At 39.5% G+C, this 25,629-nt stretch overlaps 2 protein-coding genes across 8 annotated transcripts in view; both read left to right on the forward strand.

Moving 5' to 3' along the window:
* LOC309709549 (uncharacterized protein) overlaps window positions 1-4,761 on the forward strand; it is a 144,863-nt gene extending 140,102 nt beyond the window's left edge. The window contains exon 2 of the mRNA XM_082538223.1: window positions 4,746-4,761. The gene's annotated coding sequence lies outside the window, so the exon portion shown is untranslated. The remainder of the gene's footprint in view (window positions 1-4,745) is intronic.
* Window positions 1-23,368, forward strand: part of mgat4c (mgat4 family member C) — a 125,760-nt gene extending 102,392 nt beyond the window's left edge. For all 7 annotated transcript variants that reach the window (XM_082538216.1, XM_082538222.1, XM_082538217.1 and 4 more), the window contains 3 exons: window positions 16,514-16,665; window positions 17,955-18,102; window positions 18,776-23,368. In XM_082538216.1, coding sequence (XP_082394342.1) covers window positions 16,537-16,665; window positions 17,955-18,102; window positions 18,776-19,932 — 1,434 coding nt within the window. In that variant the 5' untranslated portion in view covers window positions 16,514-16,536 and the 3' untranslated portion in view covers window positions 19,933-23,368. The remainder of the gene's footprint in view (window positions 1-16,513; window positions 16,666-17,954; window positions 18,103-18,775) is intronic.
* The last annotated feature ends 2,261 nt before the right edge of the window (window positions 23,369-25,629 follow it).

A 25,629-nucleotide genomic window follows, 5' to 3' on the forward strand; every position in this document is an offset into this window, starting at 1 on the left:
TGATTCAGTGCAGAGCGGTCTATTAACACATAGTAAGTGGGAAAGGTGACTGAAGAAGAAATACTCAGTGCATCATGGAAATCTCCCAGCAGCCTACACCTATTGCAGCATAACTAAGGGAGGATTCAGGGTCACCTGATCCAGCCCTAACTATATGCTTTAGCAAAAAGGAAAGTTTAAAGCCTAATCTTAAAAGTAGAGATAGTGTCTGTCTCCCAAATCCAAACTGGAAGTATCATCATATAACTTTCTTTCATTTTTTAATAATGGACAAACTGTCTTTGTGATATTTGAAACTGAAATTTCATTGGCAGAATGCACACTGACTTCTTCAAAATACCCTGCTTGTTTCATGACATACTGTTTGAGACCCACTGGTTTAATATACAATGCTGCAGTTGTGTTCTATCAGGGCAAAGTCAAATCTAAAAACACATTAGTTAAACATTTCAAAGTAAAGCAGTTTAGCTGTTGTCACTGAAAGCTGTGCTTGGTTGTGCGACCGTGTCCCATTAATGATGACTTGAACTATAGGCGAGCTGACCAACCAGCAGCTTTTTTCTGGTGGTTTGCGAATTCACATTGTCGTTAAACTTGGAGGAAACTGATGGTAGACCAGCGTCCCAGGCAAGCTGCCTTTGGCTCTGCTTTCACTGCTCGGTGATCAGTTACGTTCTGCGCTTTGTATGAAAACAGAGCTAGCATTAGCAAGTAAATGGGATCCAGTGATTTATCAACATCACAGATGACTTTCCACTTGCTAACACCAAAATGTGTGATGTAGAAAAAATGGAAATTTGTGTGATGATAGTATCTGAAAAAACGGAGGTTCAACTGATACTAATTGTCAGGCCACCTGCCTGCTCAACTGATCTGCTAATATTAGCTATTTCACGATGTATTAATAACAGGCTAAAAAAAATTTAAGTAAAGAAACAAGACGAGAGAAAAAACACCCTTCAACTATGTCATGAGTTATGGTGCATAGTTTGTCTAGCAGAGGGTATCAGCAGCTTCCCTGTTGGCAACTGATCCATGCAGTTACACAAAGTGTACACAAGTTATCCACAACTTTAAACTGTGTTGTAATATTATCTAGAAAGAACTCATAAATAGCTGCATAAAGCAAATGTTAAGGAAATCAGTTTATGTTTTGTGTGTCAGAAAGAAACAAAATTAGAACTAAGATTGAAAATTTTTAAATCACAAGATACAGGTATCACTTTAATTCTTGAAAGTTCTATAGGCCACAGCCTGTTTACCTAACCTCCATCCATGAGCTCATCTCTAAAACAAAAAGAATGAAATAATAAATTACCCACCTATTTTCCTGTTTTGTGATTGTGTTTCTAGTATTTATTTTGGTGTAGCATGGCAGGCTGGGGAGGATTTCTTAGTGAGTAAGAAGGCTGTAAAAACAACAACAATTCAAAACTCTGACCCATCAGTTTGGACTCTCATGACTTGATCATTTCTTCAGCGCAAAATGCAGTGAAGAGTTCACATTTACACCTTACTTCATACTTCTTCTTCACAATTTTCACATTTTTACTTCCTTTTCACAATTTTCAAAGCCATCTACTGAGCCACCCCGGGCCATATGTTCGACACCCCTGCTACTAGGCAACCCCTGAAGACCTCTCTCCACCCTGTAATAGATACACGGTAAAATACCGGAGCAGTCCAACTCTATGCATTCATTTTCATGCACAGATCGCCCAGTACACTCTTATTATCTCTCATTTAGTGAGTGTCTCCCTGAATACCAAGCAATCTGGAAAGAGTACAAGTCAGATACTGTAGCATAACATGCGGTACTGAACCACCCAGTGAATGAGAGGTATGTGACACTTTTCTAAGATGATGCAAGAACACCTCCCACAGCTATTCAAATCTGCACCCTTTATGTTCTTTTCTTTCTGTGAGGGCAGGTGAGGATGCAGTGCCTTTGCACAAATGCATATACAGACCACACAGCAACAGAGTAGAGGTCATGAATATTTGAGGTGGGAAGAATAAAGCTTTGAGAACTTTAAGGCGAACTCACTGGTCTCCATGCATATTTAATCGGGTCTGTCCCTCTTGTTGGACAGCAGGAAAAGGATAACTGCGGGGACCCAGAGTTTGAGAAAGTGGTTGGCCCTCTCCACCTTGATGAATAAGTAAACACATTCAACCAGGCAGAGATGGAGTCAGCAGCCTTTGAGTCAATAACAAGTAGATTTGTTTTCTTCTGAAAGCAGCATTGTTTACAAGCTACCGATTAGCCCTCAAATTTGATCCATCTCTCAACAGTTTTAGTCCAGCCGCCTTCTCCTTTCAGCTTGTCCACACGGCAGCATTTGAAAGGTGTATTTCATGGTGCAATAAAAAAGAAATTAGGTTGCAACTTCTCTGAGCTCGTGTTTATGAGGTTCCCATAAATATTTTCTGTCTAAACTCGTGTCAGTTCTAAAGCTGTTTCCTCCTATGGAGACAAACTTGAATTTCTGGAGCCAATATAATATTCACAGCATATACTTGAGATGCACAGCGCTCAAGGTTATTTTCAATAAATGTTAAATGTGAAATCCGTCTCTGCATAAACTGAAAAAAAGAAAACTTTACATACAAGTGTGCATTTCTACTCAAGTAACAATAACCTCTGTGAATTGTAAGCTGCACAATCCAAGTCAAAAGGCACATTTTCTTCAAGTCAGACATTGATAAGTGTTTTATTTTTCCCAAAATCCAATTCGTTCCATTGCATGCATGTCATCAAACAAATAAACAATAATGTTTACCAAATGGCTTTGTTGTACAACATACCCGCTTATTAAAATGGCATCTCATTAGAAGCATTGAGCAGCCGTTTTACATGAGATTAATTGGGTTTTTTGAAAGCACTTTCTCCTCATTATCATTCTGTCTTGCAAATGGATTCACAGCAAAGGCAATGCATATTCATTTTACAGGAAGCTTGAAAATTGTTCAGAAATGAGCCAAAGGTGGAGCTGGGCTGGTGTGCAGACTTATGTTGAATAATAAACCACTAGAGCCTCTGCTCTGGAGGTGAACGAGAATGGCTGTCTGTAGAATATATTTGTGCTGGAAACACGACTCTCCCCTTCTGTAAAAAGGTTGCAGTTAATGTGCTTAAGCCTTTATTTGTGATAATTTTATCAGGCCTGATGTGATTTTAACTCATTATTATTTAGAATACAATTGTGTACGTTGTAAACATTTGTGAATTTTAGACTCAAAATGGTCAAAATGTTTGGTTTTTGTTTCGCATGAAGCCCAAAAAAGATTTGGATTCAAGGCATATTCTTGGATAGTTCTTTCACTATACAGGCATTAATAATGCAGACAGACAAGCTTTTAGTGGATTCTGATTTGCTTTTTCAAAAGGCAGGAGGAAATGTGCGGCATCCTTTCTTGATAGAGTAGGAGTTGCACTTTCATGATATGAGCGGGGTTGTTTCTGTGCCTCTCTCTCTCTCTTTGACATACTATTTTGTATGTGCAATGTGTATATTTCAACATCAGAGGAGCCCACTTGGTTTGAAAACCTGCCCGAGGCAAGGAACCAAACAAAAAGTTTTCCTTTTTGCCAAGTTATGGACACTTTTACCTGAGGCAAGATGAAGTACTTCAAAGGTAAAGGGCATCCTTTGTCAGCATCTCAAAATGACAGAAACAGATCCTCCTCAAGAGTAATTGTAGACAACTGCTGTTTAAAAAAACACTCCCATTGGCTCCACATTCATAAACAAGAGGCACAATTTGTCAGAACCATAATCCATAACCATAACCATAATCATAGATGCTTGACCTCAGCAGGCTCGGTGAAGGCTCGTTGGTGGGAAAAGGTCATTTAATAATACTCTCTGTAAATTGTATGAATTAACATGCTCACATGCATGTCACCATCCATCCATTCTCCAATTCAGGGTTGCAGTGGGGCTGGAGCCTATCCCCGCTACTATAGGGCAAAAGCAGGATACATCCCGGACAGGTCCCCAGTCTGTCACAGAGCTAACAGACAGACAGAGAACCATTGGCACTCACTGCAGGGCCATTCAGAATCACCAATTAACCTAAGCCCACTCACTGCATGTCTTTGGACTGTGGGAGGAAGCCAGAGTACCCACTCACACACGGATAGAACATGCAAACAGCACACAGAAACACCCTAGGGAGGTGGTGGATTAGAGCCCTGTTTGTATGATTGTAATACAATCATACAAACAACTGCACTGAGAATTTTAAATGCTCTTTTAACTGACAGGATGGCCTTCAACCTGAGTTGAAAAACGAAAGGAATCAGAGCTAGAAAATGTACCAGTGTCTTCTTTGTGGAGACATCAATGTTTAGTGCTTTGCATAAATGTCACTGAACAGTAAAACTCATTAATTAAAGTGTAATTGTGTTACAGTTGGTTCGGTGCCTCGTTTACTTCGATCTGATTATAGCCATAAACTGCCACTATAGTTTCATATATGACTGACAAAAAGCTTTTGTGTTAGTGTGTAACAAGGGATGCAGTCAAATAATCAACATTATGTTGAATCACACATGACTTCGGGTTTCTTTCCTCACCCCCTTAGAGGCTTTGATGCATTTGAAGTCAAATGATATAAATTAATAAGAGTGGCTCGACGATGACCATGCTTTTTCAGATTTCAAGAGAAACTAAATCTGGCAGGGGAAATGTAACATTTTTCCATATTATTTCACAGTTTTCCACTCTCACTCTTTGTAGATCGGAAGAGCTGCGTCAGAATAGTGGTGAAAGGTGCTCTATATAAGGATCGTTAAAGGCCTACAGAATCTGTATCAGGTTTTATGAGGGCCTGTAAGCTCATTTCTCTCAGCAGAAATGCCAGTGTTTTGCATAACCAAGGTTATAAAATGATGGGAAACAAAAGGTCTGAGGAATGACTGCAGGAATTTGCTGAACATTCTGCAATGTTGCTGTAGCACAAACAGGGTCGTTGAGGTTGAATGAGTACAGACACAAGTCCAAGAATTGCTAATTAATAGACTACATGTGCTCCTGAAGACTCGTGGGAAGCCAGACAGCAAACACAGGCGGGTTAGCTGTACAATAATATACGTCTCACTTTTACATTTCCTTGGTAGAGAGAAATATGAATCTAACATTTAAAAATGAATATGTCTCATCTTTGTATCAAGTTTGAATCCTAATGCATTCTCAGTCTTCCATGCATATATTATAGCAGTATCGCTGATTCTCATGAAAAGGCCCTTTTTTCATCCATGAAACGTTTGTTTTTGATTACCAGCAGAGAAGCTCAGCAAGGGCTGCCCAGTCATGGGTATTGGAGATAAACGTCTTTTAGTGATTGGCACACACATCCCTCATCAAATATTCATGATGGAGACTTGGGAGAATTCAGAGGATGCAGGGATATGGGATATTCTCCCATCAGTCTAGCACTGGGATAGGTAGTCAATTGATCAACAGAGAGCTGCCTCCAGGAGAACTCTGTTATTCAAGACTGGTGAGGCTGGCAGGAAACATGTGCTTCTCTGCTCAGGTAATGTGCTGTTCATCTCACTTTCTGCTGGTTTTTCATTCTCTTGCTTTCAGGAGGGAAGAATTTGTGATTTGCAGGACTGTGGAGATTGCTTTTGAAGTTATAAATCTTTAAAGATTACAGATTTCTTGATTCATTCCTTGATAAAAACCGCTGCGTCAGCCCACTGTAAGGGGTGATATTTTGCTTCCACAATCCACACAAGATGCAATTTACTCATTGTGACAATAACAGTGTTATCAACTGAAGAGCTATTAAAGATTTTATTAAAATGTTGATTTTTTACATCAAACTGCTTTCACTCCAAATGATGTTAGCTGCTTCAAATGTATCTGTATGCTCATTAAAAATGAACAAGTTCCCATCACCTTTAAAGCTGTGTTGATCACAGAGATTTGCCATGATTTATTACTCGCTAGCTAATCCCGCAGTTGCTCAACAGAACATCAGTTAACAATGAGGAAGATGCTGGAACACTGCAGCCTTAATTAAACATGACTAGTACAACCTGGGGGTCATCTTGTAAGTCAAGGTCACAATAAGCACTTTTTGGATGCTACACAAGCTGAAAAGGAAGAGCTAATATTGCCCATACAGTTGCTGCGGCTAATAGTTTAGCAAACAGTTATCACTTAAAATGACATTCTGCGCCACTTCCTCTGTTTAGCTGTTTGTCATCGGCTAATTATAAATATATCTAATTCTCTAGCTTTGATGCTGCGTTATGGAGTGAGTGTACAAAGTGTAAGTACAGTAGAAAAGAAGAACCCTAAGAGTCTGACTGTGCAAGCACAAGATAAGACCAGTATTAGATGACTTCTGTTAAATGATATATGGCTGATATTTACGGTGGCCCTTAAAGGTCAAACGTATAGCTTAGGAAAACACCAGAACACAAAAGCACACAAAACACAACGGAAGTCACATAAAAAACAAAAGAAATAGAAAAATTGCACCACTGCACAGCAGAAGTGTCCCCAACGACACTGAAGAATCCTCCGCTTCTTTTAAGCGTGTCTCAGTGCAGTCTTTCATATGTTTTGGTTTCATCAGAGTGAGGTGATATTGCTTTACACACAATAGACACTACTGAGTCACACATTGATTAAAGCAGTGACGTCCATCTGCAGCTATTACAAATCACTGTGGGACTCCAGGTGATGCTGCTGTTTTGTGCAAACAGGGCTTATATGTTATGGGCACATTTTATGAGTCACAGCTGCAAGCCCTGTACTTAAATAGGCATAATTTTGTTGGTATATATTTCACAGAAGTTCATGAGCCCCCAATGTCAAGAGATAATTCAGCATCAATGGCCCATTTCCAAACACCTGATAACATCAATTCAGGTTTTACTACTCCAATTTGCACCTTAGGGAGAGAGTGGATGTTCACTCTATGTGACTCTGAGAATTTCAGTTGAGTTCTAGGATTCATTTCCTTAATGGTAACAACAGCTCCTGACTTAAATTGAAGGACAAGGATGTGGCTTTAAATTTACCTGAGTGATTAAATGCAAAAACCCAGTTGTGTGAGCTCACATTCGGCTCTTTGGCTCTCCACTATCTGCTTGACCAAAAGCCTCATTCTCTAAGAGCACTTCAATGTATGCGCTGTCATACTTGGTGAAAGTGGGCCATCTTATTGTGTCTCCAGTCCTTATTTCAACCTCTTTTGTTTTGAAAAGTCTGCCAGTGCCTCATCCTCCACTGCACTAAATGTGTAGGGGAAAGATAGTGCATTCTCATGTTATCTGCTGCTGGCCTATTGCCCCTTCAGCTATTTTCTCATTTCACAGATTTGACCAGGAGGTGACCTTGGTTTTTTAAGTGCTTTTAAGGCAGAGCCAAGTCTCCTTTTTGCTGTCTCCCAAATGGAGACAGAGAGAGGGGAGGAACGGGAGAGGGGGTTTCTTCCTGGTACTTTTTTTTTTAAATGGCCGTTTTCCCTCTATTGTTTTCCATTCTCCGTCTTGCCCTTGGCACAGTCCAGTTTTTTTTGTTTTTAAGAATAGACACGATGACAGGATGCTGTCGGCTAATTCACATGGGTCTGTGTTTTTAATGTAGAAAATGGCCTCAGGGGAGCAGCAGCATATGTTTATGACACATGACGTCAGGCACAGAGGATAGATGTGGAGTTTGAAGTCGAGATGCCGCACGGTCCATTAGTGGATTGCGGTATAACAAAGAACTAATTGAATATCTTTGCCCTGGAGAGAAATTCACAGTATCCAAATACTAATCATCTTGTGTTACAGATAGAGATACTACGTAATACTTGATATCAAAAATAAAACCAGTATGCAAGCGTCTGCATGTGCTCAGGGAGTGAACATATGTCAAGAGTGTTTTCTTGTGGAAATAAGCAGACACTATCGTAGTCCTCCATTGCCATGCCTCCCAAGTGCACCTCTGACAGAGTGCTAATCTAGGTCAAAGTGCTAAGTGGTTAGAAGGGCCTAGGAGAGACCAAATTATTTCTCACACTTCACTGTCCTCTTTATGTTCACTGCCTCTGGAACCATAAAAAGCTTTTCAAAATTCCCTCTAACCTTACATCCAGAATATACTTCAAATATACGCTGTTTAACGTAGCTTCAGTAGGAGCCATACATCATATATCTCTGTGTATCACTGTAGAGTGTGAGTGCGTCTATGTCATGAAGCGTGTGTATGTTGCCACCTTATCAGCACATTACGCTCCTTGATTGCACTCAGTTTGTGTTTCGTGATAAATGCAGTCTCCCTTTCACAGTGCTGCTAAAGTTAAGGGTTGGCTGCACAGAGATGGCACAAGTGGATTGAAAGCTATAAAATTATGAGACGCCTCTTCTCCATCCAGTAAAATAAATAATTTAAACAAAATATATATGGACCGATCTGATGAGGCTCTGCACAATCACATTTCAGTTACGGACCATGAATAATCTGCACAGTTGTACCGCGGCAGAGCGAGTGCCAGAGCTGTTTGTTCCGACTGTTTTGATGCTTGATTGCTCTGAAGCTAGCATCAATGGGATGCGCATGCTTAACATTTCATGAGAATGTATTCGAGTAGCTTGCGCCACCTGTGCCAGTGCTGATGAATTGAAAGCCTTTACTGGCGTCTCCAACATATACTGGAACTAGAACAATGGACTGGCCTCTCATTGTGTGAGCTTACAGAGGCAAGAACACGAGGGTGGGTGTGCGAGGGCTGGTGGGCTCTTGGTGGAGGCTGGAAATATTCTAGTGTCAGAGCACCTGACAGGATGACGAGCTGAGACCATTTGGGGTTTTTAAAGCGTCATGGCTTGTCTTGCACACCAGCTCTTTATGAGGGAACAGCTGGAAGTGCCATTGTCACTGGTCTGCATGTTTCTCCCACGAGGGCCACGGCGGTGGTAGCAGTGGCAGTCGGTGGTGGTGGGGGAGGGTGGCACACTTGGACAGTATGTCCACGGGGAATGCATCACATTCAGCACTCACTCTCCCCTCTGCTGCCACCGCAATACTCAACACCCCCCCCCCCCCCCCCCATTAGAGTGAGTGAGCTCAGCCTGCTGACAGCAGTGACAGGCCCAGCACAGGGAGACAATGGGGGGAGGGTAGGGCTGCCTCTGTGCTGGGGTGTTACATCTGTTTGGATCCTTGGCATAGCAGCCTGGCAAAGCGAACCGTCTGACTCGGTTTTATGATCAGAAATCTGCTTGGCAGTTTACAGAGGGAATATAGGAGTGTTCTCCCTTTGGAAGAATACCTTTGTGGAGATGACAGGTTGTCAAACGTGATTGGCTGTTGTGATACGCAGGGTTTGTTGGAATTACATTTGCATCTCGATAATTAAGATCATTTCTGTGTTTCCCTAACAGCCGTGGCTCTCTGACAAGGGTCTGTGGACTTTGTAGATGACAGATTCCTTTCTCTGGCATGCTGCGAGAATGCAGTAATTGGTAAACTGTTTGACCAGTTAGATTAATAAAAGACTCATTTCATAATAAACAGATTTATTATTCCACTGCATGCCACAATTTTGTTATCAACAAAAGCCTCTGTTACTCTCGGCTTTTTATCGAGAACGAAAATCCATTGAAAGTGGCTGAAGGCCTGACACAAAGCAACTGCTGAATACCTGCAAATCTCCCGGCTTAATTGATTATTTGTGCAGAGCTGTATATCTGCAAGGTGCAGGATACCCAGGGGAAATAATGTAAAACAGATAACAAGATGAAATGTGGGAGAATTGCTTTCTGCTGCCCATTTTATTAATCTGTTCCCCTTTTCTTATTCACAATAAGTTTCCCATTTAGGTTTTCCCATTACAGAAATGCTTCTTCACTCTTCTAAAAACGTGGCCTAAATTGAATGTTGAAAGTTGATTCAAGCTGGCAAGAAATGTGTTTGTTAAGAGGTTATTTTAATTTTTGAATAGCACGTGGAGGGGCTTGCTGCTGTGTGTACCTGAGATTCCCAGAGGAGAACATTTTATTTTCAAATCTCTTCTTCATTATTCGGCCTTTTCCCAGTTCGCTGCCTGCATTCAGAAAAATAAATTCATTAAGCTGATAGTATACACCAACTATGTTTTGTTTTTTTTAAAGCTATCCATTCTAATTATTCTCAAATTCAGGTTAGCAGGTGTTACGCTTCAACCAAGCTACGTGTCCTCCAAGGTGCAGTGGTATCGCCACAATGGAAGTGACTTTGATAAAACAACCTCCGGAAGATGGGATGTGAAATTACTGTGGAGCTCAACTCATGTTTGTGTCACTGCCGCTCTGCACCGTCCTATACCTTGTTTCATTTACTCCGGCCGAGCTCTTCGTTTTCCTTTCACAGCACTTGACAAAAAGAAAGTGGTATCGTTGGCATGCAGGACTGCTGCCACTCTGCACCAATCAAGCCACTGCAAATGGAGGAAGACATGAAAGCCTTTTGTTTTTGTTGTTTTTTCTCTAGTTTTTTTCTTTCTGTTTTTTTTTGCCATCATATCGAAAGCTTGGCATTAGAGCTGCACATCAGGCTGGACCACACAATTGCCTTCTTCGCGCGGGGCAGCTGCTTGGTTTCCATTTGCAGTTGGCCTCTGTCAGATTTCACCATTAGAGGATGTGGAGGATGGGGGACAATTTCTGAATAAGTCATGTCGTATGCACTGCCACAGAAACGTGGAGGACGTTGAGGATGAATGCAGAGATTGCTTGTCAAGGTAGTTTAAGTCTAGATACATGAAAAAAGGGATATCGCTTACGAAACATGTAAAAGCTCGCTTTAAAATTCTCGCCCTTCATGATATTGTTTCAACTAATAGAAGTGTTGCATAATGAATCTGTTATTTGTTATGTGTTTTTTTTTTGTCTCTTTATTGTGGTAAATTTTACAACTTTTACTTAGACTGTGGATTATTATTATTATTATTATTATTATTACTAATATTAACTCATTCACTGCCAGCCATTGGCAGTGAATGAGTTAAACCCATTGACTCATTCACTGCAATTGACGGCTATAGACATCAATGGCAGTGAATGAGTTAATATTATTATCCTCATTGAATAAATAAACCAGTTCCAGCCTATAAGCCTTTAATATTACTCTCCATTAACTTCAGTGTATCGATGCTCCCATTCAGTCAAGATTCACTATATGCTCTCGATTGTTGAACATAAATTTTTCATCTTCATTTTGTGACCGGTTCACATTAGAGGTCTTCTCATAATTTTCCAAGCCCCTTTGTTTACCATTTTTTCTTCCTCTGGTGATCATCTTTCTGCACAACAACATAAGCTTCATAAGCTCGCTGTGACGTCAAAGATTGATGGGCGAAAGATTTCCAGCTGAGAGCCATTTCCAACCCCTAAGGCTCTGGTGTGATACAACCAGGTGATAGTTTCCTTGGAGGATTTTTGAAGGGGCATATTTTCTATCTTATCTCATCCAGGAGCAACCGAAGCATCGATCTTAAAGGATTTTTGCAGACTGCTTGTTATAGAATACAAAGCAAAGTATGCTGAACAAAAATTACAAGGCTTGAGAAGTTTTGATCACGCTGAGCATTTAGTGGCCTAATGCCTAAATCAAATTTGGGAGGTCTTTACGGCCAGAGTGCTTGGCTTTTGTGACAGTTTTGTTGCCACCGAGCCCTTTATGCCTGTGTAACAGGATTTAACTTCTTATTGAGAGCACGGTTTTCAAAAGGCGTTTGGGACAGGCAGTTGATGCGACTTCAGTGCACAACGCACTGCTAGGCAAAAGCAAGCAGAGGGGCGGTATTGTGGTTTATTTGGTCCAGTTCACACACAGCGCATAATGGATATTTAACAGCCCCAGCTTGCTGGAAGTATACTGTGTCCCAAAATGGTGCTGAGGACATCCGAGGGGCTGTGTGACTGCCAGGATGACACACCCATTAAAATACACTTAGTGCATTTCACTGCTGCAGCTCCACTCTGGATTCATGCCACAAGAATAAACACAACAAGCCGCACATCCCACCCACTTGTTATTGGAAGCTATCGGTGAATTCATACAGCATGCCAGCGTATACCTGGTCTATGTTCTAGCGAATTCTCAGAGTAAGGAGGTGACACTGTTTTAGATGTTCTGCTGTGTAAAATAAAATAAAATAAAATAAAGAAGTGAAATCTAGGGTAGCAGAAGTGAGCATGTTTCCCAGCTGTGCCTGTGGCAGGAGGAGGATCTCATCCTCTTCCTGCTCTGAGACCATACTGAATTATTGAAATAAGAGGCGCCTTTCTTTGTCTTGTAACTTGATGACAGACACTCAAGTCTCCATCCAGAGGCATAAACTCCTCCCCAACATTGGAATAGAAAGTTGTCTAATTGTAGCGTTCACACGGGATTGTCCAAAGAATTTAATTTGATTTAATTGTATGCAAAACGTCCCAACACAGCTTATGTTTGTGCAGATATCGAAAGATCTGCTGCTGATATCTCACTAAGGAGGTTCTAAGAAGCAAAGAGAGTTACCTGAGCTGTGCCGTCAGGAGGACTCTTGTACTTGTAGCCATCAGCTGAGATTTCTCCAGAGTCGGCCTAATGATTCTTCTCATCATCGTGCTCCACTCAGCTTCCTCACACAATATACAAGCTGTTTTGCATCAACCATAGTTCTGCACGGTTATACAAGATGCATTTCAGACAGCTAGCATATTCCTTTCAGATATTATCTGTACTGCAGTAGCTCATGAAGCGTTCATGAAGATTGCAATTCCTCTTTTTGCAGATAAAATATTAACTCAGGTGTTCAGACGGCATATATTAGAGAAATATCTAGCAAAATGTTTCTTATGTGATAAAAGATATCGCCCCCTACAACTCAGACTGAACTGATTACAGTTCATTCAATAATATCTCAAGATGTGGTCTTACTAGAAGGATGTTGTGCTGCTGCAGCTCAAACAGCACAGTTTGTTAATCTGTAATGACGTCATAACCAAGCAGTTCACAACAAATGCAGATGTGTTCATCCACATCAGTGTTTTATATATAAAAAATAAGGACATTTGTGTTTGATGAGTTATTTCTTTGTTATAACAATGCTTTTTTGGCATCTTATACCATTTTCCTATACTATTCTATTCCTATACTATTTCCTATACTATCCCACATTTGTGAGGAGAATGTATTTGTGGGTTGAGCAGCAGACTTGAGTATGTGGGTTGCGCCCATTAAAACCTTGCCAAATCTTCTCTGTCAATGCCAGCCAACCTATTCTGTGACCAGAACAACCACATTGGCTGACTTGCGATAAATGCTGGTTGAAAAATGGGATGCCATCCTACAGCAATGTGTGACCGAGCTGGTGAGCAACATGAGGAGGAGGTGCCAGGCTGTTTTGACTGTGTATGGTTCTTCCACATGCTTCTGAGGTCCCCGTTATTTAAGTTAGTAAAACCTCAATCATCCGGTCCAAATAGTAGAATAAGCAGGTTGGCACTGACAGATAAGGTTTGGAAAGTTTTACATATATATATATATATATATATATATATATATATATATATATATATATATATATATATATATATATATATATATATATATATATATATATAGGGTGCAAGATGCTAGCAGGCAAGGCATACATGGAACGCCATAACCAAGTGGCCGGCATAGTGTACAGGAACATCTGTGCCGAGTATAACCTGGAAGTCCCGAGGTCAAAATGGGAGATGCCCCCAAGGGTGGTGGAGAATGACCGAGCTAAGATCCTGTGGGACTTCCAGATACAGACGGACAAAATGGTGGTGGCTAACCAACCGGACATAGTGGTGGTAGACAAACAGAAGAAGACGGCCGTAGTGATCGATGTAGCGGTTCCGAATGACAGCAATATCAGGAAGAAGGAACACGAGAAGCTGGAGAAATACCAAGGGCTCAGAGAAGAGCTCAAGAGGATGTGGAGGGTGAAGGTAACGGTGGTCCCCGTGACTCCCAAGCTAGGCGAGTGGCTCCAGCAGATCCCGGGAACAACATCGGAGATCTCTGTCCAGAAGAGCGCAGTCCTGGGAACAGCTAAGATACTGCGCAGGACCCTCAAGCTCCCAGGCCTCTGGTAGAGGACCCGAGCTTGAAGGATAAACCGCCCGCAGGGGCGTGCTGGGTGTTTTTTGTTTATATATATATATATATACACACATATACACACACACACACACACACACACACACACATATATATATATATATATGTGTGTGTGTGTGTGTGTGTGTGTGTGTGTGTGTGTGTGTGTGTGTATATATACACACACAGTTATGGCTGAACCACAGTGAGGTGAAAATTGCAGAGAACAGGCCGGACAGATATGTTAAATTTAGTTTTCAAGTGTGCAAAAAGAGGTATTGACTAGTCAAAACCCCAGTGAAGCTGACTCTTGGTGTGGGTGATTGATTTGTACGTGGTCATTGAACTGAGCTTAGAGGTAGTTTGTATTCTATTAGACATCTCATGGGCTTTGCAACAAGGGAACAAAAGGGAATGCTGATGCCTAATTGCTGGCAAACAAAAGGACAGACACCACTTGCATCATGTCTGTGGACTGTTACTTCTGCTGCCGCTGTTTATAGGCTTTTTCTCCCTCAGTAGGTTTCACTTGTACATGTGCTTTGAGAGCTTTCTGTTCCCGTTGTGACTGAAGCTAGTGTGTATGGCTCTGTTCTAGCTGAAAGCTGTGTTTGATGTAGCTTTTATTTGTTGAATTGTCCATGTACCAACATTACACAAACTGTGTTCTGTATTTCTTGTACTATTAACGTCGGCAATAGAGAAATGCCACAATTCATACAACAAAACTGATTTGTTGAACGGAGAAACTGTGTGCGGAACAAACAACACATAAGTATAACTTAAGCTTCTTAAAAGTCATATTTAGATATATATTACATTTGATTGCACAGGTCTATAAATGGTGCTATATTGTGCTTCTCCTCTTCCTTCATAATCCCACTGTTGTCCTTGCACTGTTAGTAATAGTAGTTAAAATAGTAGTTAAAAGCAGACATTGAGAATGGCTTACAGGATTCAATAAAGATTGTGAATGTGAGTGCTTGCTTGGCAACCAAGGTCACCATTTCCTAGTTCATCATAGTACTAAAATAAAACCTAAAATGTCTTTATATAAAATTATAAGTTTTTGACCCGAAGCCTGAGATTTCGTAGATAACTAGCAGTTATAATAAGTAATTGTAACAAGACAGACTGATAGATAGATGTATCTATAGCTTTTAAAGGATGAAGAAACTGTTTTGTGCATCACCATTAAAAATTATTCAGTTCCTGACGCGTCACTCTGGGAACCCATTGGCTAATCTGTTAACTCAGCAGATTTTGGGGGCTTTTGGGCCAGTGTATCCAATCCAGATTTGTTTTTTAAGTTCACTAGTTAATGTTTAGGAATGTATGATGCTATACGCATGTGCTGCTTTAAGGGTGGCTGTAGCTCAGGAGACAGAGCAGGTCATCCACTAATTGGAAGGTTGGTGGTTTGATCCCTGGCTGCTCCACTCTGCACGCAATTTGAACTCCAAGTTGCTCTCTGATGTGTGATTGTTAGATAGAAAGCACTTAGGTGTAGAAAAAATAGCTTTAGGTGAATTTGGGAAGGTTGTATAAAGTGCTTTGAGTGCTATAGACGAACCAATCCATTTACTGCATGCAACCAAAGCTGCCTTAAATCTGATTGGTTAATTGAACAAAACCAACAATAATGTCCTTTGGATAAAAACCAGTAGTAGTACCAGTAACGCAGAACAGAAAATGCAGTGACAGTTCTAAAATGTTTTGACTTTTTGCCTTTTTTACAGATTCAGTACTTTTGAATTTTGCACTGACTTTACCTACGATGGGAAGCAAAAACACGTCATTGTAGTTAATAGATTATTGAAAGTACTTATTTTTTTGCAGCTTTAGAAAATACCTATGTACTGACTAGCTATGAAAAACCTTTCACCCATTTTGCTCTCTCTTCTTTTGCCCTCTGTGTCTTTTAATTTCTTTCTTTTATCGACCAGAAATCGGAAATAAAGAGACATGATTGAAAATTGAATTTTCCTCTCCTCTTGAGTGATGATGGCCTGTAATCTACAAACATTATTCCACTATGAAGGAGTTTGCTAGCTGATGAGAGCAGGCAGAAGCATTGTTTTCTTTGACCAAGAAAGCACTGAAATGTGTGCTGTCAGAAATGGCATGAGCCTTCATCACTGAAGACCTAAAAATAGATTAAAGGGGAACGGGAACTGAACAAATTTACTGCTCAGTGTATATTAATGTATTTGTGTACAATAAAAAAAACATTACCCATTACACTTGTGGGGGATAATAATACATGAAAGATGGTCTTATGTTGCTAAAATCTCACAACAGTCTGCTAAAGGCAAATTATCTGCAGAATCGTGGCTGATGAAATTCAAAGCATACACTTCTGTCTTGTGTGATGTGTTTTTGCTCATGTTTATTTCGTGCAGATCTCAGCAATACTGTGTAGAGCATGAGGCTGATGTGGAAATCCCTGGACAAGATGAGATGTCTGAGGAAACGCTCCACTATTCCCTTCCTCGGCTTCCTCATCACCTTCCTCCTCTTCCTGAACCTTTACATTGAAGATGGCTACGTGCTGGTTAGTCAATTGTTCTACGTATGCGCATTTGCAGAAGTGTTTTTACAGAGCATTAGACACTTTATGTTTGTATTTCTTCTGGATGTCTTCTTGATGCACACTTGACCACATTTCCAGACGTGCTTCCTGTTTGATGTGCAGTTGCTCTTTTGTAAGAGAGACATATTTAAATGTTAATGAGGTGGACACATTGAGATCATCTTTATGATTTATCATTTATTCATGATGCCAGCAACTCTTGTTGATCTCAGTATATTATCAGTGTTTGTTCTTTAAAATATTAAGGTGGTTTGGCGGCTTTTTCTCCTCACTGCCTGCAGGGGTTTAAACAAACCTTCTGAAATGGAGGTTTAGTTGTGTCATGTCAATAGATTTGATATCAATATAAAGAAAGAAATGTGTTTTCCAAGGCAACACTTGAGAAAATAGTGTTTTAAGCTACTTAGCTAAATTTGAATACTTGAAAAAATGTATATAATATGAAGTTTCACAACACAGGGGTATGTCTGCTGAGGATGAACTGCACAAAATAGTCAAATGGTCCTGGTCAAACACAGATTTGGGGTGTGTGAGGGGCTTCTATGTCAACTGCAATGTTTTTCATCAGTTTAAGGCTGTTTCAGTGGTTCTGTATGTTTAGAAGCCTTGTAAAGTTTTACCCAGTACTGAAATGATCAGCAGTATCCTAATATACACAAACCCTAATACACATGCTATACATAGCTAGTTTTCTCAGCTATCCATCAACCTGGCTCTTCACAAAATGAATCTAGTTCTTCTTCTTCTGATCAGGAAAATAGGAAAATTGTTCTTTTAATTTTTGCACATAAAGAAGCTCAATTACAGGATAAAAGTACTGCTAGCTACTAAGCTATACACTTTAAAAACACCTTGAAGCAACTCTTGTTGTGATTTGGCGCTGTTGCGATTGTACATAAAATTGACTTGAACTGAATTTAAACCGAATACTCTGAAAATCAATAGATGTTAATGCATGTCATAGAGCTTCAATAATGATGGGAATGGTTTCAGTCTTAAACTTTACAGGCTTTCCATGTTTTTTGCGGAAATGTTTAAATATGTATAATATGCCAAGACACAAATTTTTTACTTTTCATTTACTTGTCAAAAGAAACATCTGATGTCCACCTTATTTGATGCTGAGATGTGAAATACTTTATTTATTTGATAATTGGGAACTTTAATAATTTGCATAATTAGATTTTTTTTCCAGATTTTTTTGTGTGCATCAGTTGATAATGTGTTTTTTTTTTAATGTTTTGCTCCAGGAAGGGGATAAAAGGCAGCTTAGGGAAACATCAGTCCACCCTTCAAGCTCAGAACGATACGTCCACACCTTCAGAGACCTGAGTAATTTCTCTGGATCCATCAACGTCACATATCGCTATCTCGCTGGTACCCCACTGAACCGCAAGAGTAAGTTTACTGTTTCTTTTTAATAGAAATTTACATTGAGTCTTTCATGGGCCGGGGCAAATTACAGTGAATTGTATTTGCAAGAAGAGGATGCAAAATTAAATTTAAAATCTGTGACATTGGGATTTAATGCATAGCAATAAACAGAAACTGCTCCACAGGGGCTTCTTTACCTCAACATTAAATTCTTCTTTAGTGCTTTGTGCTTTATTCACAAAGCTTTTATGTCTATTTTCCCTCATAGACAATAACTGTGTGCTGTTAAATAAGTGAGCACTGAGCACAATTGTTTATTCAGCAAAAATATTTAGAAAATGCTTTAGAAAAATACAAATGCATTTAAAAATTTGTATTACGTTTATTTTCTCAAATAATACTGGTGGACTTTGACATAGTTTGAATTCAAAGTGACTTTCAACTACGCTGGAACTTTGGTCATGTGATAAGGGCTGATTGTAAATAAAGATCAGCTGATGACCATTTGAAGGCTCAGGAAGCAACTAATAAGCAGACCTTGAAATAAATTTACTTAAACTCTAATTTCACGTTTACAATTTTAGGAGTATATTTTCTCAGACAGCGTTGAAACTTATGCAGTTCATCTGAAACCTGTCCTTTAAAGATGTTTTTGGAAATAGTGATCAAAGTTGACATTCATATTTTTTATTCACAGAGTATCTCACCATCGGGCTCTCATCTGTCAAAAGAAAAAGAGGAAACTACCTCCTGGAAACGATCAAATCCATATTTGATCAGTCCAGTTACGAGGAACTGAAAGAGATTGTGGTTGTCGTCCATCTGGCGGACTTTGACCTGGTCTGGTGTGAGAACCTGGTGCAGGAAATCACCAGGAAGTTTGCACACCACATCATAGCTGGACGTCTCTTAGTAATCCAAGCTCCAGAGGAGTACTATCCGTCTCTGGACGGATTGAAAAGGAACTACAACGACCCAGAGGACAGGGTCCGTTTCCGCTCCAAGCAGAACGTGGACTACGCTTTCCTGCTCAACTTCTGCACAAACCTCTCCGACTTCTACATGATGTTAGAGGACGATGTGCGCTGCTCCAGGAACTTCCTGACGGCACTGAAGAAGGTGATCACCTCCAGAGAAGGTTCCTACTGGGTGATGTTGGAATTCTCCAAGCTGGGCTACATCGGGAAGCTGTATCACTCCAGAGACCTGCCGCGCTTGGCTCATTTCCTGCTCATGTTCTACCAGGAAATGCCCTGCGACTGGCTCCTCATCCACTTCAGAGGCCTGCTTGCACAGAAGGACGTGATCCGCTTCAAGCCTTCGCTGTTCCAGCACATGGGCTACTACTCCTCTTATAAAGGTGCCGAGAACAAGCTGAAGGATGATGACTTTGAGGAAGACTCCATAGACATTCCTGACAACCCCCCCGCCAGCCTTTACACAAACATCAATGTCTTTGAAAACTATGACGCCACCAAGGCTTACAGCACAGTGGACGAATACTTTTGGGGAAAACCTCCCTCCACTGGAGATTTCTTTATTGTAGTCTTTAACAAATCTACCAAAATCAGTAAAATTAAGATTGTTACTGGGTCTGATGACCGGCAGAATGACATTCTTCATCACGGAGCTCTGGAAGTAGGAGAGAAATTAGTTGGGACTAAAAAAGGCAAACAGTGTTCCTCTTATATCACATTAGGAGAGTTTAAAAATGGCAACATTGAGGTCCATGACGTAGACCACAAAATAGCCTTTGACATTGAGTGTGTACGCATTGTGGTCACAGGCAGCCAGAAAGAATGGCTCATTATCAGAAGTATAAGTTTATGGACTACGCAACCCCCCAGCCAATGATGACTATACAGAGACTTTTAATATGTCATAAAGGCAAAGGTTTTTATTATTATTTAGTAATGTATGTATTTCCAGATTTATTTATTCATTTTATATGTATTTATTGATACTCGTTTTGATTGCCAAATCAATCTATAGTTTTTTACCTGCAAGTTGTACTCTTAGTGGAGCATCTTCACAGTCATTCTCAAGGACTGTTCAGCTGACCTCAAAGTGTTCATTAACACATGTTGAAGTGTTACAGGAGTTTATCCATTTCAGCTTTTGATAGCGATCCTTAATACACGGCTGGGTGATAATTCACTGTTATTGTTTAGCAGCTTTAAGTAATATCATGTCACAATGTTCTGATTGTTGGGTTTTTGTTTAGCTTTGTTTTGACTATTCTCCTGCCCAAAGGAAAATATGGTTTACAATTTCAGTATTTTGTTTCTGTAACAAAATTCCATGAAAAGACTAAAACATACTATTTTGTACTCTCTATCTCCAGTGTGATATACAGCATGTTGTTTCTCAGTGTCGTTAAGCTCAGTTATCCAAAATATCATTTTACCCTGTTTCTGCTCTTACATGGTTGCCAAAGCACTAAATACAAAATAATGTATCCTTTGCTTACAGCGCCCAGCAGTAACAGCACTGGAGTTTTTGGAAAGTTTTGAGAGATCGAGCAGAGTTTTTGTGTTGGCTTTTTTTTTTCATGGGATTTGTTGACAATAACAAAGTTGTGGGGAAATTCAGTTGAAAGTGTAGTCATTAAGAGTTTTTCTTCATACATTCACACATTTAATATGCTCAAAATGATAACTGTGAAAGACGAGCACCCCATTGAACACCGTCAAGGTCATAAATGCATGATTATGCGTCCATTTGGTGTACAGTATCATTCATATTTAATAACTGTCAAATTTTAGAAACTGTTGAGCTGATACTACGCTCAGTCATCACACCCACTCACCCATTAGTAATTCAAATAACTATATATTATTTAGGAATGTTTTTGAAAGCTTTTCAGGAAGGCACTTCATGTAAATGATGAACACAAATTTTATTTGTAGGACACTGTACTACTGATTTGCTGCAGTTTTTTGTTTCGGAGTATTATGAAGTACTAATTTATAATTGAAGGACTTATTATTAAGTGTAACATGGTATTCTTTAAACAACCACCTTATTGAAAATCCTGTAGGGTTTTTTTTGTTGTTTGTTTCTTTGTTTTGTTTTTGTTTTTATCATGACGGACAATGAACTGGCAAAAGTGTAGCCCTTGGATTTCTCTCTGAGGATGTCCCCTCTTGACCCTTAATCATTTTCCAGCTCGAAATCTCATCAGGAAGTGTCAGAGGTCATTGTTGCCTTGAATATTCATCAAGTAACACCAGATTTCTCTGCTTTAAATATTCTTTCCTGTTTAATCGTCTTCTTAGTTACGGGTAAGGCAGATGTGTGACTGAGTTGAGCTCTTTTTCAAACACTGTATATCCTGTCAGCGCTGCTGACGGGAGAGCACTGTTTGTGTTCGCCCATCTTCTCCAAGAGCTGAGATTATATTGCACAGTGAGAAATGGGCCAGGTCTGCTCATACGACTCTTTCTTTTTTTTTCCTTTCTTTTTTAACAACACAGTTTTCCTCCTAGTAAATTGGTCTGTGTTTGCCTCACTCTCTACACCAGCAAAACCACATCTTCCCTGGAGCTATAAGATCTCAATTCGTTCTTTCCCCAGTGCTGGGCTCTCACTCCTTCACTGTTTCTGCTCTTACATGGTTGCTTCTCCGTGATCTTTGATCTCTGTTCATACAGTTTCTTTTGGGGGAACTTGCTTGAGTTTCCCCTGAAGATGCTTTTGGGCTCATTGCTCAATATTGTTAAACAGCTAACCTTCTGAGAATTAAGCAGACACATGGCATGTTAACTTATCATTGCCATGATACCCAAAGCAGTTCAGTACCATGCTTTAAAAGTAACCTTGTTGTGTGATCAGAATCTGCTATATGTCACATTAGTTTCTAAATTGAAGTGGTGGCAAGAAATGTTTACATTGTACCGATGTTCTTTAGGAACATGCAGCGCACGCAGGTCATCATTAAGCATGCTGGAACAGTTTTGTACAGCTTTGTTCCGCTTGTGTGATAGCCACCTGTTTCGTGTTTTCCCTCAAGGTCTTGTTCAGTGTTACAGATCGAGACCTTTCACAGATTGGCTTGTACTGCAATCTTGAAATTCTCCCTGAGCAAATCCCCCATGTACTATCTGAAATGAAATTAGAATGCCCACCACCTTACAATACAGCTTATTGTTTTTCCTCAACATTTCCCTGGGAAAACCACTATTCATTTTAGTAAATGATTCCAGGACCTGCATGGATCAGCTCCTTGGAGGGGATGTTGTTTGAATGGATGATGCTTGGAAGCACAATTTACATTGTGCTGTGCGTGTGTGTGTGGCATTCTTCGTGACACACATTGCGGTGCCAATTCAACCCAGTGTTACCTGCTTATTACCTGCCTATGAGCTATAAACACATGATGTTACCACAGGGCAGTTAGCTGTTGCACAAGTGGTAATGGATAGCTTTAATAAGCCTCATCTCCAAGCAGTGCAACCATGTTGTGAAGGTGATATTTGTGGAGGAGAAATTGCTGTCTGGTCTTTATATGAAATAAGATGTCAGATAAAAGTAGCCGCACACTGCAGAATTATGGACAGATTTACATCTTGAGGATCAACAAAGCCTGAATAAATTCATCAAAAGAATATCAGCAAACTGCTGTGCAGAGCATTCTTTGCTATTGGCAATATGTTTGGAAACCTCAGTTCATACTATGGCCTTGGGTGAACCGCGTGAAAAGGATCCATTATACATTTGTCTTAATACTTAAAGGGCCCTTTAATTTTCTTAAGGTTACAATTGTCTAAAATCAAAGAGTAACTGCATCAAACCTCACCGGACCTGTGAGGGAAAAAGCAGAACTTTATGATTCACCTGCAGGAAACTAACTATCTAAGTTGTTCAGTTATATTGGCTTTGAAGGTCTAGTCCCCAAAGCTCTGAGCAAATGATGACTGTGTGAACGTGATGTGTGGGAGTTATATGAAACGTGAGCTGTCTTCCAGTGGAGCATGTACAAAGTGCATGAACAAAAGCATTTTCAGTGGATAAAACAACTCCTTTTGTATGTAAGGATCTATGAATTATTGTTCAGCTTCTGCTAATGAAATTGTTCTGAGTCTGTACGTAGAAGCCTACCATTCACCAAGTTTAGAGTTGACATGCTGTATATTGTTAAGTGGAGCGGGTGTGTTAAGATGTTGTTTCTGTGTCTGTTTTACTTTCCATCGTTCTCTAATTGGTACTGTATTGTAAGATGACATATATTTTTTTATACATATCATTTCAAATGTTGTATTGTAAATGCTGTATTTAAAAATAAGTTAGATTAAACAAATGAATGCTTACTTTGTTGTGCACTGACTTCTAAGACACACCAGTAAGCTCAATGGATCACAACATACTGAATATATGTCTGCAGTGTGTCGGGGCTTGAATCGTTGCTTTGAAAGCCCAGCGGATAACTAAACAGCATTTACATGACTCTAAATCAAGAACTAGTTTTGCTTCAGTGTGACGAACGACATTAAAAAAAGATCATACTCTTACAACATACATTTTCACTAAAACTAATAATTGACATTTGAAGTTTCTTTAAATTTGCAGCAAGAGCGAGCCTGCTTTACTCAGATGCAGTTGTAGCTTAAAGCAGAAAACATACATTATTCATTTCAATATTCATAAGCTTTCTGCTCTTTTTCCTGCATACTTAATGAAAGTGTACAGATGATCCCAGAGAAATTGGGGGTGGTGTGTGAGGGGGTACTGTAACGTGTAAAGCTTTGTGCTCTTGGGCCATTGGTCAACACGAGTCACATATTTTCTGAAAATGCACTGTCAGGCAAAAATGCATTCTGAAGCAAACAGTGTTGTTAAAGTGGGACTTTATACAGTCTAACATGCTGTATAAGTTTTATGGCCGGTGTAAATGGATACATAAGCCTCTGTACGGTAAGTGTCTGTTTAACATGTGCCCAGTGCATTAAAAACAACACCATCTTTTATATATATATATATATATATATATATATATATATATATATATATATATATATATAAATACAGGCATTTTACAATTTACAGTGTTATCAGCAGTGTTATCTCCACTTAGTAGATATACACTTAAACAATCTATTTAAACCCATCTCTTAGAACATTTTTATTTTGTAGAACGTTGTACAACAAAATGTACAAATTATGACAAAAAATAAAACTAATTAAATAAAGAAAAACTCCACTCCATGTTTGATTATATGAATGGGTGAATGAGGCATATTGTATAGGGTGCCTTAAGTGCTCAAATACAGTAGAAATCCCCATATAAGAAACAGCCCATTTACCATTTACTATGGGAAAATAAACAGGTTTTCCAACAACTATAAGATTAATTGCCAAGAAGCACTGTTACAACAACAATGCAAGAAATGATCAACCCAACATAAATTCCTTTACTTTTTCTAAGTTCATATGAAGAGCCAAGATAATATGGTTCAATGATAGCAGGAATAACAATGAGACCACAGAAGGTGGGCTGAAAACATTTTACACATTCCTAGGCCATAAAATGATACATCAGCACAATCTGCTGATTCTACTTTTTTATTTTATTTTTTATTTAGAAACTAAACGTTTATGTATGTTTATACACATGCATACGTACAATAAAAAAAATCAAGTTCAAAGTCCATTTCCCTTCACTTCAAACAGAGTTTAATTCATCAAATGAAGACAATTAGTGATCATCACTTGAACAAAATATGGAGGTGGCTGTCATGAACATTTATTATCTCATATGTATGTTTTTTTATGTATGTGTTGTTGGTTTTGGGGGGGGGGGTTTAACCAGAAATTAGTAATTTCAGAATTCAAGAGATCACATAATCAGAAGTGTCTCGGTAGCTGTAACCTAAATAAAGCTGAACTCCTGGAGAAAAAGCCACACAGGCATGTAAAGAACATGCAAACTGCACATAGAAGGAGGCTATCCTGGATCAAACTCTCTTGCTGTGAGGCTGCTGTCAAGTTTAAAAACAACACGTTTAAAAAAGTGTTCTTGGGGGATTTTCTTTTTTTTTTTGCAAGAATCCGATGAAACACGAGTGACAAGGTTATTTCCCAGCAGTGCGTGAGTGAATGAACATTTTATAAAGTTTTACAAAACCAAAATGAACAATGTCACTCTTATCTATAAAACCTTTCACTGAATCAGTGAGAGTCCATGAAGTTGGGAGATACAGGGACTGCTTTTAAAATATAGAGAAGCATAACATATTAATTAGAAGGAGTGGAATAATTCTCACTGACAACTGGAGTTTATTTAATCAGGAACGTCAAACAATGCTAAAGATTTAGATTTCAAATTTGGATGCAAACTAACTTTTTTTTTTATAGAGGAATGGTACAGAATCAATAAATATTAGGAGTTTCATGACATGTTTAATAAAGGAGTTGGGACTTGATAGCACTGGCTCTGTTTCAGAGCCTCTGAGTGTTTTGTCACAGTCGTCTCTGTCTCACTCCACATGCTGCCCTTCAAAGTCATCCAGAACCAAATGAAAGGTAAGCATACATGACGACCCGGCGCCCGAG

Source organism: Aulonocara stuartgranti, assembly GCF_965226115.1.
Source record: "Aulonocara stuartgranti genome assembly, chromosome: 7".
Lineage (NCBI taxonomy): Eukaryota > Metazoa > Chordata > Actinopteri > Cichliformes > Cichlidae > Aulonocara > Aulonocara stuartgranti.